This window comes from Diadema setosum, chromosome 19 (genome assembly GCF_964275005.1).
Source record: "Diadema setosum chromosome 19, eeDiaSeto1, whole genome shotgun sequence".
In the NCBI taxonomy this organism is placed as follows: Eukaryota; Metazoa; Echinodermata; class Echinoidea; order Diadematoida; family Diadematidae; genus Diadema; species Diadema setosum.
The window spans coordinates 10,830,342-10,849,628 of NC_092703.1; the positions used below are offsets into that span (position 1 = coordinate 10,830,342).

The 19,287-nt window shown below is 38.7% G+C and overlaps 1 protein-coding gene across 2 annotated transcripts in view; it reads right to left on the reverse strand.

Moving 5' to 3' along the window:
* Positions 1–2,528: 2,528 nt before the first annotated feature.
* LOC140242768 (glutamyl-tRNA(Gln) amidotransferase subunit A, mitochondrial-like) overlaps positions 2,529–19,287 on the reverse strand; it is a 75,706-nt gene continuing 58,947 nt past the window's right edge. Inside the window, exon 11 of one of the 2 annotated variants that reach the window (XM_072322526.1) lies at positions 2,529–3,756. In XM_072322526.1, coding sequence (XP_072178627.1) covers positions 3,542–3,756 — 215 coding nt within the window. In that variant the 3' untranslated portion in view covers positions 2,529–3,541. Of the gene's footprint in view, positions 3,757–8,292; positions 8,408–19,287 lie in introns of those variants that run through there. The other variant, XM_072322527.1, reaches the window with a different exon arrangement.

Consider the following 19,287-nt stretch of genomic DNA (forward strand, 5'->3'; position numbering starts at 1 on the left):
ATGCCATTTTCATAGACCTGCTTGGTTTGAGGCTGTGTTTTTTAACGTCAATGTCTATTTCAACCATAACTGGGGGGGGGGGGGTGTGCTTCAGAAACAATTAAGTTAAATTTTGCACTGACATAGCAATGCACCTGACTCATTGCATAACCCATCGAATCATTTTTTTTCTTCTTACTTTGGAAGCCCCATCCCCCTCCCAGTAATGGCCAACATAAGTTTTAAAACTGAACATGTCTATAGTCTGAAAGGATTAAAGATACGTCATTGAATAAATGTCCACATGTACACATGTATTCCTATGGAAGTTTCACTCTATAAAGTGGTGTACATGACAGCCTTCATCAAAGGTTTGGACTTTATGCTATCTTCAAGATAACAATAAAATTCTGTGTACATCTTGCGCTGGAGCCAACCTGTCTTATACACACATGCATTCTAAAATCAACATTGAACAATAGCATGTGGATTGTAAATGCTATCAAAAATTAAACAGTAAAAAAATAATATGATGGGACTGATTAAATGTGATATGTTGCAAAGCAAACAGACGTACCAGGAAACAGATATTGATGATTAGTGATAATTTTCAACTGTAATTCTCATATAGGATTGTACATTTTAGTACATTTCATTTTTCTCTCAAGATTTTTTTTTTTTTGGACCTGTTGTTGGTATATGATTAGAGTAATAATTCTTTTTGGGTCTCCTCCTCAATGGAAAACTTCTACTAGTGCCCTAATATTTTAGAGAAATGAAAATTATTGAAAAAAAAACACCAAAATAAAGAGCTGCTCAAGACTAGATTACACAGAGTTGCCAATTTGTCTTACTCTCTTAATTTTTGTAATATATATATAATTTCAAATATTTTTTTTTCCAAATTTCTACTGATCAAAGCAAAGCAAAAAGAATTTCAGGATGGATTTTACCTTTAAAGAACACTTTTCATGCTTTCGAGTTTGACGAAGGCAAACATACAAATTGCATCAACTCCAGACTTTGTGGAGCACAAACATTTAGCTGGGATTGAACAACATTATTGTGACTAGGTGGGGTCCAAGAAAATATTTACCCTCAGATATAAGACGCCATAAAAGAATGTAGTTTATGACATCCCGGTTTATGACTGCACTAATGGGTAAAGAATACAATACGTGACATTATTATATTAATGCATATATGGCAAATTCTACACAATAATGTTGACTTGGCTTGGGTAAGATATCCATGTTTTTCTGATTTAACTTCTCTCTTCTGATATGTCAAGTTGAGTCTTATCCCTTCCCAAGAGATTAGGTCTACACACTGTAGCAATCCACTACATTATTCATCCTTTTATTTCAAAACACATAAATAGCAAAGTCACTGCTCTCACTTGCAAATGGCACAACATATCTACTCGTGCAAAGATTGCCTTCTGTTCCACTACATGCAGGGCTGGAAAAAGGCATAGAATTTAATCAAATTTAATTAATTATCAATTGCACTGATATGATGAAGGTACACGCTTAAAATCACAAATATGAAAAACATCTTGGCTGAGGACTAGGATATCACATATTTTGGACTGGCCTATCAAATTTGTATGAGAACATAAATATGTATATTCTCATCTAAAAACCAGAAGGACATTATTGCATCTTTTTTGTGGGGGGGGGGGGATGAGTACTGAATTATTGGTATCACGTCATAGAGCTTGATCTCCTCTACATTATTGTGTCAATTTTAAACCACAAGGGTACTTATTTAACCAATAATTAGAACAATGCTTATAAATCAACCCATTTTCAATCAAGTAAAGTGTACACTATAAATGAAAATTGATTTTTTTCATTTATTTTTACGCTCAAATCTTAGACCCTGTTTACAGTGCAGGACCAGGCCGAGTCACGGCCGAGCCCGGCCTCAATTGCGGTACTCGGCCACGCAATTTTGTCCGTTTACAGTGCCGGGCTCGGCCCGGGCTTTAATTTAAACCTTTCAATATTTTGTCATAGTGGCGCTCTGCTTGTAAACAAACGAGTATTACAATGTTTTGGGAGCGCGCCGGTCGCAATTTGGTACCACATTTGGCCCAGTTTGCGCTTACAGTGAGAAAAGGCCGGGCTCGGTCGCGGCCAAGCCGCCGCCGAGACTACCTCTAGAGCTTGGCCAAATGTACGGCCGATTTTGGTACCGCATTTGGCCTTTTGCACGTTTACAGTGAAATGAAGGCCGGATTCGGCCGTGGCCGAGCGCGGCCTTTTCACTCAGTGGAAACAGGGTCTTGAAAACACGCTAGCACTCCTCTGGTTCTCAGTTGACAATATATATGCATATATTGTCATTATTATTACTTTGTATTTGGGGGTCGTTGGCAGTAAACCACCGACTGTCTCTCTGAATGCCATTTGTTTTGGTTGGTTCCTTTTCACTATTGTTGCATATGCACACACATGCAAAACACACACACACACATACACACACACACACAGACAGACTAAGAAAGCAACAGACCAGGAGACTTTCATCTTGGTTCCTGCCATTCTGAGGTAGCAGAAGAGTTTAATCTGAGCTTGATGAATGATGACTATGACATTAGTCATAAAAGTGTCATGTTCAAACAGCGATGTAGTTTTGAGGCATCCTTCAATGACACTCTCCTGAAACAAGGACCGCCTTTGAGCACTCAACAGCAAACCAAAGCGAACCAAACCATACCGTACCGTACCATACCATACTACGACAGATTGGGAGCATTCTGGCGCTTTCTGGAGAACACGTACCTCATGAGTTATTTTTGGACTCCAGTCAGAGAAGTCACACGTTTTGTCACAGCAGGGTCATGCAACTTGCAAGCTTACACTACATACAAAGGTGCATCCTGGACAGAGGGAATCAACTCTTTGTATTATGAAGTAATGTGTGTCACGTGCATTCTTGTCATGACAAATTCAGGTACTGTAAAAGTGGAAATTTTCGCGGTGATGAAATTTTCGCGCATTTCGCGCAACCAGAAACTAGCGCGAAAATAAAAGCACGCGAATATTTTTGCTTGCCATATGTTCCTGTGCGTGATGTCTTGATTCCGCGGAATTAAAAACATGTGACACTCTTCTTACCCGGCCAAGCGAGAAAAAATAGTCGCGCGAAAATATCCACTTTTACAGTATGGCATGGTACAAATGGAGCAAATCGGAAAGTGGTCCACTTTTGGCATGGAATGGAACAGTATAGTACACTTTGATAGTGTTCAAGTGCTCCTCTGGTGCTGGTATGGTAATGGTACGCTATGCTTAAGCCATTGAGGATGGGCTGATTTTGCTACAAAACACATTTCCCATAGACACTCGCCCGAGTGTACTCGGGACCCGTCCTCAACGGGTTAAGAAGAGCGCCCTAAAAATGCTGGTGACAACAGTTTTTCTCCCTCCATTCTGCATTCACACCGCTCCTCCACAGATGTTTCCACTGGATGGGACTTGAACTCAGCATCTCAAGGTTGAGAGTCTAGAGTACCATTCCACTAAACCTCAGCGCTCCCTTGCACACAGAGTCGTCAAGGCATGCTCGTCCCAGACTCCTCCCGCTGGAGCCCCACTCCCGCCGCGGCGATGTGATCCTCCAGGACATGGTGAGGAAAACGGACCTCCTGCTCCAGCCACTTGGCAACGGTCAGCAGGGACTGCTCCTGGTGGCTCCTACCAATGATCTGGAGACCGATGGGAAGGCCCCTGGATGACAGCATGGTAGGCACAATGACAGCTGGTAACCCTGTGAGGGCAGATAGAAATGGAGAAAATGGGGATAGGAAGATTAAAGGACGGGGTAAACTAAGAAAAGGAGTGAACCCAACTTTTGCTCACCAGCTAGTACAATCTTTCTGTTTCTTTCCTCACAATAGTCCAATATACACATCGGGGGCCTGTTCCATAAAACTTTCAACCTGAGAATGACTCTGGCTGATTTTGAACAGTATTTTTTCCAGTGTAAAGTCAATGGTCGGATCATACTAACCTGAGTTTTCAGTTCTTACCAGAGCTTTTCTCAGGTTAAATGTTTTATGCAAAAGACTACAGGTCATTATAACAGATATATTTCTCCCACAAGTCTGAATGGGTGTAATGGAAAAGGCCCTGCACTTTTAACGGGCAAGAAACCAATTCATATCACTTTGTTGTAGCACCCTGCATGAACACTGTCACTTTCATGACAAAAGATTCATACCTAACATATCCACTTCCAGTTTCCTGATACAAGATCTGTACTTGCCACAGTCCAACACAAACTAGCAACAAGTTACCATTTTACTACGTGAGCACCAACTCGCAGGGCAGCACAAGCCTCATTTGAAGCTCAGAAGAGCAGCATTCAGTCTCACTCTCACTCTCATTTCTGGCTTATTATGACCAAAGCTCTGTGAGCTGTCAAAGTACTTTTTAAGAGACCTTATTCTTAGACATGGTATCTGCCTTATTCCTGTCCTCAAAATGTCTGGGCAGCTTTAGCTCCAAATGATTTTTGTAGGTAGATCTACATCTCATCACAATGTAAACACATCTGTGTTGTGTCATAGTGTCATAACAAGGACCCATATTCTTTGATGACATGTCTGTTATTCATCATTAAAAAAAAGAAAACAAAAAATGACCTTATACGCGACAAGCTCTTCAAACGTTAACCCGTTGACGATGGGCTGATTTTGCTACAACACACATTTCCCATAGATACCTGCCCATTACACTGGACTCATCCTCAATGGGTTAAGAGGCCTACTCTCATTGCAAAACACTGACATTAAATAAGTTGTGTGATGTTTGAGGTTTCCATGCACTGTGCATGATAGAAAATTGCAAAGTTATGGCCCTACAGAAATATTCTGACTTTTCGCACACACATGCAATATTTGCTTGGCCGTCTGCTTCTCACATTTTACGAAGTCACATAAGCCCAGTTGGCTAGCTGCATATTTTGTATACTATTGCAGGGGGAATACGAGTGGAAGTCCCATGGAAAAAAATCTGGTTTTGCTGCAGTGCACTCTCATAGCGATTTGTATATCACAGCAAATTTTATGTTAATTTTGAAAAGCATCGCATCCTGGTCTGTAATATTGTGGGCAATGTTTTTGGGGGGCTTTAAGCAGTCATCCAGTAACTCTCATTCAAATGTCATGATACTTTGAATGTTGTGATTTTCCATTGGTAGTGTGAATGTCCTAATACCACCCAGGATTCAGTGTAGTGATTCACCCACGATACCAAATGCAAGAAAGTGGAAGAAAAATGGAGGGAAAAGGGGAAAACATGAAGGAGTTAATCCTTCTTGAAAAGTAATTGAAGAAAAAGAGACTCCAAATCTCCCGCCGAAAGCCAATTTTCGCAAAATCTCCCTTTCTCTCACTTGAGATTTAATTTTTCCCACCCTGGCTCTGTGTCTCCTCCCTAGGAATGAAGTTCTATCAAGCGAAAATAAATAATATGATTTTTAGTTCCATCGTATGTTGGAATATAAGCATGAAATAATATGAGAGAGCATCTAGAACCCTATAGAGCTATTCATAGCTCTATAGGGCCCTGGACTCTGGCCGCAGGTCTTCGTGCTCGTGATATGCGCCTTTACATTCATTTTGCCATGCAGACTACATCCTTCAAGGAATGTCTAGAAAAGTTCATCTGCACCAGGCACGGAAGGGGTTAACCCCTCCGTTACAATCGCCAAACTGTGTGTGCAGGATGTCCACTGGCATTTTGAGTTTGTGGTCCAGAAAGGGTAACAATGAGCTATTACTTTATTGTTCCGCTTGAATGGGATGTCGAGTTAAAAAACAAACAGAAACATTTTTGTATAAAAGGCTTCATAACAATCGGCGAAGGGAAAATAAATCGAGGATTATGGAATTTCAAAGTTTCAAAAGTTTTCAGAAAATAGTGAGGTGAGTCATATGCAATTTCAAAGTTTCAAAAGTTTTCAGAAAATAGTGAGATGAGTCACATCCATGTATTATGCAGCTTAGCAATGACAGAGGCACTGAGGTTATCACCTCACACTTTCACAAGTGGCTTGATGTGTGAAAATAAATGTTATTGCTCTGTGTTGACTTCAATGTATTACTTCACTGTTGCATCTTGACTTTACTGTAAATTCTTATTCAAAGGTTCCCTGACATCCATCACACATTGACTTTTCCTGATGTTTAAAAGACTTATAAATTGCAAATTCACAAATTTCACAAAAAACAGGTTCCTTAGGTTTTTTTTATTGTTCCATTTTTCAATTTCATGCATCCACACTTAAAGAAAACCCCAACAAAATAATACTCTCTTACCACTCATGACGTCATCACGTCATGAGGAAAATTCAGCTGAAATCATCATCATGTCACTTATAATGGTGCACCTTAGCTTGAGTGCTGCACAAACAACAGCAAAGGCAGGTGTCAGAACACATCTCAGATACCATAATAGCACGAGATTGCTATTACACATTTGTGTGAGAAAATGTCCTGGGATTCTAAGTACAGAGACTCCAACTCTCCCGCTTTCGATGGGAGATCTCCCGCCGAAAGCCCATTTTTGCAAAATCTCCCGTTCTCCCGCTTGAGAGTTAATTTCTCCCGCCCTGGCTCTGTGTCTCCCGTTGGAAAGGATTTCTTACTTATTGCCACTGTATGTTGAAAAATAAGCCTTAGATAGCATGAGAGAGCATCTTGAACCCTAGAGCTTCCAGGGCCTGCTTTAAGAGCCCTGGACCCTGCTGCACGAAACTTCACGCTTCATGCACATGATGTGCGCTTCGCACACATCAGCTTGGAGTCTCCCGTCTTCTAGCGGTTTCAGGTGAGAGAATCTCCATATCAGAAGGTGCTTGGGGTTGGAGTCTCTGTGAGTATGGCAAGAATTGTACTGTATGAACCTGGTCTTGCCAGTGCGAACTGGTGTGCCTGCCTACAGCAAGGTGCATAGCATCAGGTAACGCTAGGCTTATTTCAGCTGACATCATTGCTGCTGATGACATCACAAGAGGACAAAAAAAGACAATTTTTTAGGAGTAGAGCTTGAAAGGGGCATTCCAGACGATTTTCATAATTTCATATCATGTGATACATAAATCGATAGTTCCATGTATATATTTGTGGAATTTATTGAGGTTCTTGAGCAGAGAAACAATACTTTGAAAAACCTTAAACAAATTACACTGAACAGTGCCGATGACATAGGAGCCTCACATATTTCAGAAAAGTGGCAGCGTAATTCCATTACAACACCACTTGCTTGCAAGTTCACCTGTGTATAATCTATGCATGCCTTCTTCTTTTGTTCTGCTTCCTTGAGCCCCAACTCATGCATTCTTATGATGAGGCTGCCATGTCATCATCCTTGTTCATTGCAATTTGTTATAAATTTCGAAAACATTCTTATCCTTCGTCCCAATCACTATAAATTCTGAAACTCTGTACCCCGTATAACTAATTTATAGTTGTTCAAATGTAAAAATCAAAAAATCATCCGGAGGTCTCCTTTAAGTGGGTGCAATGTAACTAAAAAGTAAATTATTTACTTACATCTACTAAACATTACTTACATTTTAATACATGGTATTTCAAGCAAATAATTACTGAATTTGTGACTTAGAGACATATTCTTATCAGCAGAAGTCATCAATATGCAACCAGTACTACAACATAGATTTGGGGGGATTTTAAGGGGTTTTCCCTAATCGTACAATGTTTGGATTTCACAAACAACTCATTGAAAGACGCGAGTGTTGACTTTTAAAATGGGAAACTATCTTGCAATTTACCTCTTCACAAAAGTACCTGTAGAAACATGATAACAGGAAATAGAAAATGAATTCACTTCTTCCAGCATGTTTACACAGCACTGGACCTGGTTCCTTCAGAATAAATTGAGAATAATGTTTGTTTAAATTTACGTCAGTGGTACACTGAAGGAGCATACATATTTCATAAATAATGAAGATTGGGAGTTCCTTTTCATATTTCACTCATATATAAAGTGTAATCATACCACTGTTGTGACATCACAAACAAAAGAAGGCTGAAAATGAAATCAAACAAAATTCAAAAATTCATCTCTGTCATCTGATTATCCTCAAATTCCACAGAGCATTTTGCAATCTGTCTGCATTCATTCAATTCACTTAGTGTTTTTTTTAATTATTTTTTTTTAGGGGGAACTTCCCCTTTAAATTTAGCTTAAACACAGAGAAGACTTTCAAACTTTTTGGTGGGTCACAGCTGCCATGGACACGTATGTTGAACTGCGATTTACGACGCAGCTCTTTGTACCTCGCAACGCAGATTCCAGCCTCGCGAGTCGGTGACTCATGGACAGAGAGGTCGGTTAGACTGCGGCGGCTCAGCGGCTGACTCTGACGCACACGCCGGGCTCGTGGGGATCACCTGATGTGAATGCATGGAAACGTGTCATGTCCTTCATTAATGATCCTCACGCAAAGAGGCAGCAGCCATCTGAAATGCACACTCTATGGATTTAACATACAGCTGGGCTGCCCCAGCCTAAATCATGCACTGAGCGCGAGACTCACCCATTTCACACATTCCCACTCACACCACCACTACCACACTAATCTCTAACAAACCACATGCTTAAGAGGGGAAAAAGTAACAAAAAAAATAACAACCCCTATAGTATATGATGAATACCTATCATACCTAATCACAGGCTGACCTTATAATCCCTGAAAAAAAGAACACTTCTAGTCAACTCAATAGACTGTCTTTAATGATCTATTTAGACTCATTCATTTCACACATTCCTACTCAAACCAACACCATACTGATCTCCCCAAATCCACATACTTCAGTGGATAAAAAGTAACAAAAGTAAAATAATTTCCCCAAAATGATAAATACCTATCATCTGATCAGAGGCTGACCTTATAATCCCTGAAAACAGAATACTTACAGTCTTCCCAACTCAACAGACCATCTTATATGATCATTTCATCATATCATCATTTCACACATTCCAACTCAAACCAACACTATGCTGATCTCCACAAATCCACAAACTTGGGAGGGAAAAAAGAAGCAAAAACAATTAAATAATATGCCCAAAATGATAAATACCTATCATACCTGAGCAGAGGCTGACCTTATAATCCCTGAAAAAAGAATACTCATAGTCAACTCAATATACCATCTTTCATCATATAAAGTGAATCAAATGTATGACAGGAATGAGTCTTAATGTGTATGCATAAACACTCCAAAAAATTACGCACATGACTTAGCTATCAAAGATCAAAATATTAAAAAGCAGAAGTTTTCTATGTTCAAATACACTTTAAAAAATTGCTAAGTTTTCGGTAACAACAAAAAAACAACAAAAAAGAAATAAACCTGTGACTGACTGGATTTACTACACACAGTTTTCCCCCTTAACAGTATAGTAGGCCTACACATACATATTATATATATATATATATATATATATATATATATATATATATATATATATATATATATATATATATATATATAGAGGCCTACAGTTCAACCTCGATTATCTGGCCTCCTTTTATCCAGAAATCTCTATTATCCGGACGCATTCACGCAGTGAAGGACTTTTTTTTTTTCATCCAAAAATTGAGAAAAAACAGTGACTTTGATATCTTTTCATGGATCTATTTCACTAATCTCATAAGATGTGCATGATAGGTTTCTCAATATCTAATGAGGTGAAACATCTATGATTTTCACATAAAGATATACTTTATTTTTGTGAAGAAGGGACTACAATTTTGCGCAGGCTAGCATAGATTACTCCACCGTTGCTGGGTACGCTACCTGCCTAGCTGCCAGTGCACTGGAACGGCAGCTTGGACGGCAGCTATATGCATTAACATTGTGTCTCCTATATCCGGCCAATTCACTTATCTGGATGAGCGCCGGTTGCGACATGGCCTCATAATCGAGGTTGAACTGTATATCAGAATAAACTAAATTGACGAAAACTGGTCATGAGCAAGACGACATTCGTTTTGATAGAAGCAGGAAGTGTCTTACAATGTTTGTATGCTCAAGTGTTCCTTGAATCAATTTGAATATATCATTACAACATCTCCGGCCAATTCACTTATCTGGATGAGCGCCGGTTGCGACATGGCCTCATAATCGAGGTTGAACTGTATATCAGAATAAACTAAATTGACGAAAACTGGTCATGAGCAAGACGACATTCGTTTTGATAGAAGCAGGAAGTGTCTTACAATGTTTGTATGCTCAAGTGTTCCTTGAATCAATTTGAATATATCATTACAACATCTCAGTCAGCAAATATAACATTTCAAAGTTCAACAGTATCTTTTAAAGGATGACATCATGTTTGGGTTTTATACCAATAACATGAATCAATACTAAATCTGGTAGGCAAGCTGATTCAGAGTCTTTGTCATGATTTTATCTTTCGAGGAAAAATACTGAACAGAGAATTGCAAACACTTGGTCCTAACAGGGAGGCCACCTCCCTGGTCCTAATAAGCATAGAATAAACATGAAACAACATCTGCAGATAATGTTGCATTCCACAGGCCTATCAATGTTCTCAAAGGGAATAATATCCACATATGTATGTGGACTGAGTGAATGCAGTGATGTGGTTACCTGGTAGAACACATTGGTGTAAAGTTTGAGAAAAATCACACGATTCATTCAATAGTTAAGAATTCTTAAAGTTTTGGTGCTGCCACTAATTGCTGGATGAGAAGACTACAACCATTTGTGACATTACTACAGAAAAATGGTATAAATAAATTAACATACAGAGAATGCTGCAAAATATCAGTTTCCTAGCATTGCAAATGAAACTCAGAATTGTATAACTTGCTTAAAGGCAAAATCGGACATGAAATAAAAATATTTCAGGTTTTTAAAAAAAGAAATGGTGATATTGGTTGCAGTCACATAATTATGCAAATTAGATGACATGATGTCATCTCCTCAGAAGTGTCTGTTTGACCTGTATGCTAACTTTCACTAAATTTCCTTTTTCTTTTTTGAAATACTGCAAAACGAGGAATGTTCGCGTGCATCTTAATTTCGGAAATTTCGCGAGAGCCGAGTTTCATAAAATAAAAATGCATGCTAAAGATCTTGTCTACACTATATGCATTGAATGTTAGAGGCAACTCACGAAAATTTCATGCTGCAAATAAGGCCGTCGGCTCCCACTTGCGAAAATTTCATGCCGCGAAAATATTGTGTTTTACAGTAAAGAAGGATTCCTTTACCATTGTAGTGGTTTCAAACTTTGTGATGGTGACTGTTAAGAGGCAAGGGGTTGTATCTCAATGGGATAGATATTGACCAAAAATGCTTTTTACTTTGTGCGTGAGTGTGTGTGTGTGTGTGTGTATGTGTGCATGCATAGCGAGACAGGACTGTTGTAAGATCATGATAATTATCACTGCCTCCTCTAATTTGCATATTGGATGCGCAGTTGTCATCCACATCATGGTTTCATCATGAAAATATGAAACTCTCATGAAAATCATAAACCTCTACAGTATCTACTTTGTGTGATCATATTGATTAAACTTCTCCCTTCTCAGTTAATATTTCATTCCTACTCTTTTGATTAAAAGGTCACTTTGAACATGGAGCCGTCTCACCCTTTAAAGGAGGCTGCCATGATACCGATGGGGTATGACAAGTTTAAAGAGATTACCCCCTGCCTTAGCAGTAATCCCCCACCTGTTGCTTCCTCAAACCAAAGGATCACCCCCCTCCCCAGCATGTTCCTTCAGGTTAGTTCATCTTCTGTTCCTTCATGCAGTAATGCCTCACAGCTTTCACTAATTGCACTTGCTCTGATTTAAAGTCTTAAAATACTTTAAAGCCAACCAGGACATTTGACCTACTTGTTACTTGTTGCTTATATATATATATATATATATATATATATATATATATATATATATATATATATATATATATATATATATATATGTTGATAAGGTAGTCCACGTGTTGGCAAGATAAAAAGATAAGTAACAAAGCTGCAACAAAGTTCATGCTGTATTCACCAACGGTTTATTTCTTCACACAAATTTTTGAGCGTCTCGCCGCCCTTTCTCAAGTGTTGATACTTTGTTGCAGCTTTGTTACTTATATATAATATACATATATATACATATATATATATATATATATATATATATATATATATATATATAACATTGTGGGTTTTTTTTTTTGGGGGGGGGGGGTGTGAGGGAGGGATGATGGAAGGAAGATCAAATGGTCCTTCCTGTACAAGAGATCATTAAATAAATTCATGTACAAGACAAATTCAAAAAGACACAGATAGTTATAGAATGGGTAGCGAGAATCCTGCGATCTCATTGGTTCAGAGCTATCCGTACACTGAGTCACAGTGGTGAACATGTTATTGTGCACTTGTAGCAAGAGTATGTGCACTTGTAACAAAGGTTCGCGCACTAAGCAAGCATTTGAGCACTCAGTATGAGATGCCTATTGGCTAAAAAATCATGCATCCAGTAAATACTGAACAAATTATGCATCCAGGAAATACTGGATGCATGATTTTCGGGTGCTGTTCGTTATTCCGAAGGTTCGATATTCCAAAGGTTCTTTATTCCGAAGGTTCGTTAATCCGAAACACGCAAATTCCCTATACTAGAGGTTTGTTAATCCGAAAATGAAAAAGGGTTCGTTAATCCGAACATTTGTGGCATTATTCCGAAGGTTCGTTATTCCGAAGATTTTTTTCATCCGAAAATGAAATTCAGAAAAACGAACCTCGGAATAAGGAATCTTTGGACTGAAGAGCCTTCGGAATAACGAACCTTCAGAATAACGAGCTGCAACCTGATTTTCAGGGCTCTCGTCTACAGCAAGCCAAAAGGAAATGCATCCAGTAAATTTGTCATTGGGTAACATGATAGAAAAAATGGATTTTTGGCAAGAAAATCACCCATTCTATAATACAGATGACGCACATGTCTTTTCGTGCGTCAGTCGGAATACAGTTTGCATGCGGTAACTATGGAATTCAGCCTGAAACCCACTCGGCGAGCATTCCATAGTTACCTTAAGTACACAATTCCGACTAACGCACTCAGACCTGTGCGTCATTTGTATATTGGAAAGATAATCTTATTATAAACTGTTCAAATACTCTGAAAAACTTTGATAATGTAGATCATTTGTTTACACATCTTGCATTGCAAACAAAATTCAAATGTCACATTCATGATTATCTGGGTGCAATGATAAGAAGCAATGAGTACCTCCTGCTGAATTTGGAATATGGCAAGACGCTAACTGAATAATTTACAGAGGCTGTATCATGACACCATGACCTAATGTACATCACTATTAAAAGTGCATTCACATTTGAAGTACCATGGTTTTAAATACCACTGTAAAATGCTGTCACCATTCTCAATGTTATGATACCATGGCAATCAATGCTGCAGTATTTCAGTGTATGTTGCTACCATTCTCATTCACGTAGTAATGTAGCATTTTTCAGGGGCGGATCCACGAATTCCAGAAAGGGGGGGGGGGGGGCACAAAATAAAAAAAAAGGAGGGGGGCACATGTGCCCCCTTTCTTTTTTTTGGTGGAAGTGTGTCAGATTACATGAGAAATACTGTATAGGCTACATATTTAGAGATTCTATCTTTTTTTGGTTGAATTTGGACTTTCCGACAATTTCGCGAGTTGTTAAATTTGCGATTGTGAGTTTTTGCTGACAGAATTTCAGCATAGCCAGGCTCTGCATGAGTACAGGACTGAACGGAGATATGTATGTGTGCACGTCACATTTATGCCGGGATCAGAGTTAATATTTTTGTGTGCTTTTTTTTCAATTTGCAAAAAGCAGCAGACTCGCAAAATTTGAGAAAACACGAACCTCGTGAAATATATCACATGAAGTCTCGAATTATCACCCTTAACTACCACTGTATTTTATGATGTCTTTCACGAGGTATTTTGCTTTGTAATATGCGCTCACAATACAAAATACCACGCAAAATACTACAGGGTTTCACCGTAAGTGTGAACGGGCCTACGAACCATGTTTTTTCAAAGAGTACAAGGGGATACTAGTTTTTGGTGTCGACAACAGCTGGCAGCTTTCAAGGCTGTGGCATGCAGCTGGATGTTAATCTGAGAAGATCACCACGCATGTGTCAGTTATAGCAAAGATAACGTTACGTCGCAAAATGACGTGGAGTGAAACTGACTCTCAAGACATCAAGAGATTACAGTTTGCATATCAAAATTGGCTGAGATAGCAAAGACTGACAATAGATAATCAGAATGACCATAGAGATTTATCACAGTTCAAAAGCAAAGAAACAAAAGCAGTTAAGAGTTTTGCCTTTTAACAAAGCATTTTATCTTGATGAAAGAAGAAAAAGGCAACAAGCTTTGAAAAGAATTATTGCCCTTCCTGTGACATTTCACAATAAATTTCAGCTGAATATGGGAATGGGAGGCTTTTGAATATGGCATGTATGGGATGAGAACAATTTCCAATAAAAGAGGAATAAAAGAGGAATTCCAGTCCAGTTATTAGTTACTTACTTTTAGTTACTAGCAGTCTGAGAAGAAAGAGTAAAATCTTACAGGCACAAAAGTGAAAATTTGATGAAAATCATACACTAATTAGCGAAGTTATGAAATCGTGAAGTTTTGCTAATTTCTGCAGAACTGTTCTCATTATTTGATATGAATATGCATATAAGTGAGCCAATGATGTCATTACCTCACAATTTTCCATTTAATCATGTACAAAGATATGGCAAAAAATTCAATGTTTCTGTTACCAAAGTGCTAAAAACTAATAACAGATGACATATTGCTTCCTCCAAATCTTATGCATTTTCAGAGAACAGAAGCAAAAACAAATCAGTTATCGTACAGGCCATTGTCACCTCTGCAAAAAGAATTGTAAATACATGTGCATGAGTGAACTTCAGAGACGCTCTACCTTGCCATGCTCAGGACGGTACATCCCCCTTTTAAAGGCACGAATCATCGGGAGGCGGGGAGGGTTGGAAATGGAATAATCTGAATGCTTTCCTGGGAATGGTCAACCATGGCATTGATGGTTTGATGGCCTTCCCCTTGCGTGCACCATACATTTTTTTTTTCTTTTGAGGAAATTAGTAGAGCAGATAAGCCGAAAAATTGTGCAAAATTTGACTAAAGCATGAAACTTTCACCAGTGTTAGCACATGTTATAAGATTCATTTTAAGATCGGGAGGTAAGTCTGAATTGACCTCTGATGACCTCGAAAGGTCAATGACCTCAAAATTTGATAAAAATAGATATTTTGCGTCATTCATGAATGTTAAAATGGTAATGATGTACTAAAAATGCATTTTTTGTTACAGTGGAATTGTCTTCATGTTCCATAGAACCCTGACAAGTTTCTACCTTTGACCTCTGATGACCTCCAGAGGTCAATGACCTCAAAATATCAGAATATTGATATTTTGTCATTGATTAATGATAAACACGGCAATGATGTACTAAAACCATGTTTGTTTGTTTGTTTTTTGTTTTTTGTTTTACAGTGGAATTGCCTCAATGTTCCACCGATCCTTGACAGGTTTCTACCTTATATTGACCTCTGATGACCTCCAGAGGTCAATGACCTCAAATTATCAGAACTTTGATATTTGGTGCAATTGGTTGATGATAAACATGATAACGATGTCTTAAGAATTCATTTGTGTTACAACTGAATCGCTTTCCTATTCCTCAGATCAAGGGAAATTATTTACATGTCACTGCCGGTGACCTCCAAGGAGTGTAACAGGTCAATGACCTCAAAATATCAGAATATTGATATTTGACGTATATTCAATGGTTAACTGTATACCTGGTGTACAATCACACATTTTGCTATTAGCATTTATGCTACCATAGAAGTGTCTTCTCACTCCACAGAACATTGGTCATTACCCTGTGTATATCCAACTTTGACATCTAAGGACAATGTGAGGTCAGACTTTTAGAATATCAAAATTTGTGTAGGATTACAATTATTGGCTTTATTGGTTTAATCCTAAAAGTTGAATCATTTACAAATCACGCCTTAACGTTATAATCAAAGTATGTATGCATATTCCACAGAGCATTAGTTCATAGTAAAAGGTCTCAGGAATGTGAGCGGTCAATTACTTCAGAAATGAAGCTTACGTGTCTTCAGTGATGGCAGTGACCTCAAATACCGTATGTCAAAAAAAAACTAGAAATGTCGCTTTGGCGACTGGTATGCCTCCGCCATAATGCATGATTTTCCCAATAGGTCTAGATAGTAGATGTGGACACTGTGTGATTACATTTTCACAAAATTGGCAAAATATTGGAATGACAAGTTTGTCACAAATGTGTTGAATGTTCACCTTCCTTGACATAGGTTTAATTGGATGAATAGGAGAGCATGTATCTAGGGATTTAAGGACTTTAACTTGACTTTGACCCATTCATACATTTAGGCATTGAGTAATTTTCAAGGTACAGGTGTGGAGAAAAAGTGCAATTTCTGAATTGAATAGTAAATTGTTACCATTTTCATCTGGCCCTTGACCCTAAAATTCATAAGATAATTACTTTCAGGTAGAACATGCATAATATGTACTAAGTTTCAAGGTAACTTGAGCCACTTCCGAGATATGGAGGAAAAAGTTAGTTCAGCACTTTCACTTGATCTTTGACCTTTTGACCTTTGAGGCAAAAAGAGAAAAAAAAAACTTTCCAGAGAATTTCTATTAGGTTACACATGCATACACCAAGTGTAAAAAAATAACCCTGCTGGCATTGCATAAATATGAGGGTAATAGTAACATTTTGAAGTCTTGCACTTGACCTTTGACCCTTGACCTTTGACCCCATGAACCCTACATTCTCTAGATAATCACTTCCAGTCAGTACATGTATATACTATGTTCCATGAAGATACCTTGAAAAATTTTCCAAGGTACGGAGAAAAAAAAAGAAGTTTTAATATTTTTACTTGACCTTTTGACCTTTGACCTTTGACCTCATGACCCAAACTGTCACCAGAGAATCTTAATTGGGTAATACATGTATACACTAAGTTTCAAGAAAATATCTTCAGGCATTCAATAGATATGGTGGAAATAGTGAAATTTTATGTATTTGACCCTGACCTTTTGACCTTTGACCTTTGACCTCATGACCCAAACTTTCACCAGAGAATCTTAATTGGGTAAAACATGTATACACTAAGTTTCAAGAAAATATCTTCAGGCATTCAATAGATATGGTGGAAATAGTGAAATTTTATGTATTTGACCTTGACCTTTTGACCTTTGACCTTGATCATGTGCACCCAAAAGTTGATAGGCACAACTTCACCCCCTAATACACATACATGCCAAGTTTCATTAGGATACCTCAACAGGTTTCGATAGTTACCTTGTCCACAAAATTCATTACGGACGGACGGAAGGACGGACGGACGGACGGAAGGACGGACGGACGGACGGACGGACAACCCGAAAACATAATGCCTCCGGCACCACTTCGTGGCGGAGGCATAAAAAATGCAACGGGAACCTCCGCAATGATATCTTTAAAAATATTGAATCAATCTAAATAAAAATTCAGGGTATGAATCTGCAACACATTGCCCACATCTTACAGGAAACCCCATTCGATTTGCTTCAGTGGTCGAGGAATTTTGTACAGGATGTCAGGAATCTCTTCCCTCCAAGTTCTGTCTATTGTATTCACACACAAAATCATCGAAGTGCTAAGCTTGGAAGAATAAAACTCATGACATGCTTTAAAACAATCCACATTTCTCTGTGACCGCTTAACCAAATCGAATAGGGTTTACTGCAAAATAGAGCTAAAATCTTATATTTTAAGACCCTGGAGTAGCATGTAGACAATTTCATCATATTGAGTGTTATCAATGCGATAATCTGATTGTAATATTTTTTTTGGGGACATACTGTATAATATTTATGTTTGGGTTAGTTATGCAGCCTAGCTTGCATGAAATTATGTGCAACATTATCAAATTTGCACTGGACAAAGTTTGTACGCTTAAACATGGAAAGTGGGGAGAGGAGTACCATATTTTGGGTTGATGCTTCATAGTATGTGAACAGGCTTATGGCAAAGCCCCTTGAACTGGATGAAAGGGTGAAAGATACAAACCAGAAAACAACAGGCCCACCTCATCAGGTGTACGTCACAAGTCAAACAACTCAAGAGTCGTACAGCCCATGAGTTACGCAGCTCACGAGTCATACATCCTGTGACCTAAACACTAGATGAACAAGGTCCATGAGCTCGACATCAAATATAATAGGCCCACAAGCTATGCGGTCCGCGAGCTCGACACTTGAGGAAAACTTGGCACACGGTATGGGATTAATATATGTATTTCAGAGAGCTTAATCTATGAAGTGCATAGGTCTCGTGGACCTCGCTCCCTCCCCCCATGTGTCGGACTCTTATGGGCCTGGTTTGCCTAAACTTGGTGTCAAGCTCATGAGCAATGCTACCTAGTTTCGAGCTCGTGGGCTGTATGGTTCCGATGAATGACTCATGGTCCTGGAGCATACAGTGACGTCATGGACCATCTGGAAAACGACATACTGTGAGGCCTAACATGCATTCCACATGAAGTAATCCTGTGTCTTGCTATTGCCATCCAGTTAAGTTTAGGTCATTAAGTCAGGCAACTTGGGGCATTTTTGTTTTTTTAATGACATCTTTAGGTACCTCACTTCCAAATAGGAGTGGAACTACTATTTGTTCTTATTGTCTTCTTTATACTCGATACTTCCTAACAATTGGGCCTGGCCAAGAGTTGTGCCCCCATGCCCAAATATTGCTTGTTTCCAATATGGCCGCCATCCGGTTTGCATCCAATGTGTGAATCAGGGTAATATGGCAGCGGGTAATAATTAAAAATAATAATAATTTAAAACTCTCTGCCAGCAAGTGATGATTCAGTGTAACCTCCTGCTGAAATTGGTCTAGATGTATACCCTCGATCTCCTTCAAGACAGGGCAGCATCTGCGTCTTCAGTGAAGCACGCGATTGAGCCTACATTGCACGGATCGGCACACAGATCTCCACCACACTTAAAATGGACATCCTGAGGTCAAACCAGCGTTCTTCCAGGTGCACAGCCACTGTATGCGATCATCAGAGTCTTCCATTGGCAATATCTAAACAGTTTGGGTAAAGGCAAGCTTGTCTCTATGACGGGTGCATTGCGCATAGAATACA